General features: G+C 49.0%; 1 protein-coding gene across 1 annotated transcript; it reads left to right on the top strand.

The window, feature by feature from the left end:
• Positions 1–860: 860 nt before the first annotated feature.
• On the top strand, positions 861–1,992 carry LOC131400126 (melanoma-associated antigen 10-like). The gene has a single exon (XM_058534844.1). It carries the CDS (start codon positions 878–880, stop codon positions 1,739–1,741), a length of 864 nt encoding a protein of 287 aa, XP_058390827.1. The 5' UTR covers positions 861–877; the 3' UTR covers positions 1,742–1,992.
• Positions 1,993–2,225: the final 233 nt, after the last annotated feature.

The following is a 2,225-nucleotide window of genomic DNA, read 5'->3' as shown; positions in this document are numbered from 1 at the left end:
TCTTTTGTTTTAAATTCTTTAGGCAGTTTGGGAGAGGTCAAATGTCCTCAGAGAAAACAACCAAGGTAAAGAGAGAGATTTCAGGGTGGCCAAATCTTGATCTCCCACAAGGCCCATGTCCTCAGGTCAGCAGAACAGAGGAGGTCCAGGCAGTGCTAGGAGTCAAGGGTGAGGTACACACCCTGAATGTCTACCAAGGACTCCACCCACGCCAGCACAGGAGGGACCCCACAGTGCCTGATCCCACTGGCCCACAGTCAGCCCTGGACGCCTTGGGCTGTGCTGGCCGGCTGCACCCTGAGGAGCTTTCTCACATCCTCCTACAGGTTCCTAGGGGACAAACTGTCCAGGAAAACAGGAGCTCTGTGAGGCCCTAGAGCACCCCCTAAAGAGGAGACCTGTAAGTTGGCCTTTGTCAGAGCTGCCAAGGGTGTGTTTCTCTGCTGAGGCTGCTGACCCTCTCCCTCTCTCCCCTAGGCCCGTGGGATCCCATCTGCCACCATCCTGCTCACACTTCCACCTGCTGCCTCCAACAAGAGTCATCATGTCTCACTCTCCAAAGCGTCCATGCCTCACATTTGAGCCAGACTTTTGGGCCCAAAATGAGATACGGGACCTGGTGGTAGCACAGGATCCCACAGCTGAGGAGGAGGATGATATCTCCTCCATTTCCTCATGTTCTTTCACCTTCTCCTACCCCTCCACCTCCTCCTCCTCCTCCTCCTCGTCTTCCTCCTCCTCCTCCTCCTCCTCTTCTTCCTCCTCCTCCCCACCTTCCTCTCCTGTGATCCCAGGCATCACGGAGGAGGAGGAGGAAGAGGAGGGGGAGGAGGAGGGAGAGGAGGGAGAGGAGGAGGGGGAGGAGCCTGCCGCTGTGATGTTGAGTCCTCCTCAGAATCCTCAGAGCTCCTGCTCCTTCTCCTCCATCTTATGGAGCACATCAGATGAAGGCTTCAGCAGCCAAGAAGAGGAGGATACAAGCTCCCCGCAGACCTCAACAGATACTGAATCCTTGCCCAGGGACTGGCTAGATCAGAAGGTGTCGGATTTAGTGCATTTCATGATCCTCAAGTATCGATTGAAAGAGCCCATCACAAAGGCAGAAATGCTGAAGATTGTCATCAAAAGGTACAAGAAACGATTTTCTCTGATCTTCAAGAAAGCTTCTAAGTGCTTGGAGGTGATCTCTGGCCTTGATGTGAAGGAAGTGGACCCCACCATCCACTCCTATGTCCTTGTCAACTCACTGGACCTCACCCATGATGAGATGCTTAGTGACAACCAGAGCATGCCTAAAAACGGCCTCCTGTTAATCATCCTGGGTGTGATCTTCATAGAGGGCAACTGTGCCCCTGAGGAAGACATCTGGGATTTCCTGAATACGATGGGAGTGTATGCTGGGAGGGAGCACTTCATTTATGGGGAGCCCAGGAAGCTCATTACCAGAGATTGGGTGCAAGAGAATTACCTGGAGTACCGGCAGGTGCGTAATAGTGATCCTGCACGCTATGAATTCGTGTGGGGTCCAAGGGCCCATGCTGAAACCAGCAAGATGAAAGTTCTGGAATTTTTGGCCAAGATCAAAGGGACTGACCCCATTTCCTTCTCCTGCTGGTATGAGAAGGCTTTAAGAGATGAGGAAGAGAGAGCCCGGGCCACAATTGGCCCCGTGGATAGTCCTACTGCCATGTTCATTGCGCAGCGTTGGTCAGCAGCTTCTCCTGCCCCAACTGAAGAATGAACCCAAATCTTCACTCTCTTTGAAAAGGGCAGTCAAAGTTCTAAGTAGAAGAGGGTCGGGGGTCAGGCTGGGAAAACAGAGTGTACAACGGCTTTGTGTTCCCGTTCTGTGTGGGTGACTTGAAGGTTTATCTTTTTTTTTTTTTGGGATATTTTTCAAATGCTGTTCCTTCTAACAGTTTCATTAGCTTTAGAATCTAAGTTTATAAATGACATTGCTCACACATTTATTGCTTTTAATCAGGTTTAAGAATAAGAGTGTTGATATTTTGTAAAACAAATTGGAGAACCTTCCATCTCCTTTTGTGATCTGGAACAAAATAACATGAAATTGGAATAGAAATTTCCTTCGAAATATGAAAGAACTCAGCAGAAAATAGAGAAAAAATGTAAAGAGTGGTTAATTTTTGGATTCCCTTAACCACTTTAGTCTATTGTTCTGTAACATTAAAAGATATGTACCTGGATTTGCTTGGCTTATTCAA

The sequence above is a fragment of the Diceros bicornis genome, chromosome X (assembly GCF_020826845.1).
Source record: "Diceros bicornis minor isolate mBicDic1 chromosome X, mDicBic1.mat.cur, whole genome shotgun sequence".
Classification (NCBI taxonomy): Eukaryota; Metazoa; Chordata; class Mammalia; order Perissodactyla; family Rhinocerotidae; genus Diceros; species Diceros bicornis.
This window is presented reverse-complemented; position numbering and strand designations above follow the sequence as displayed.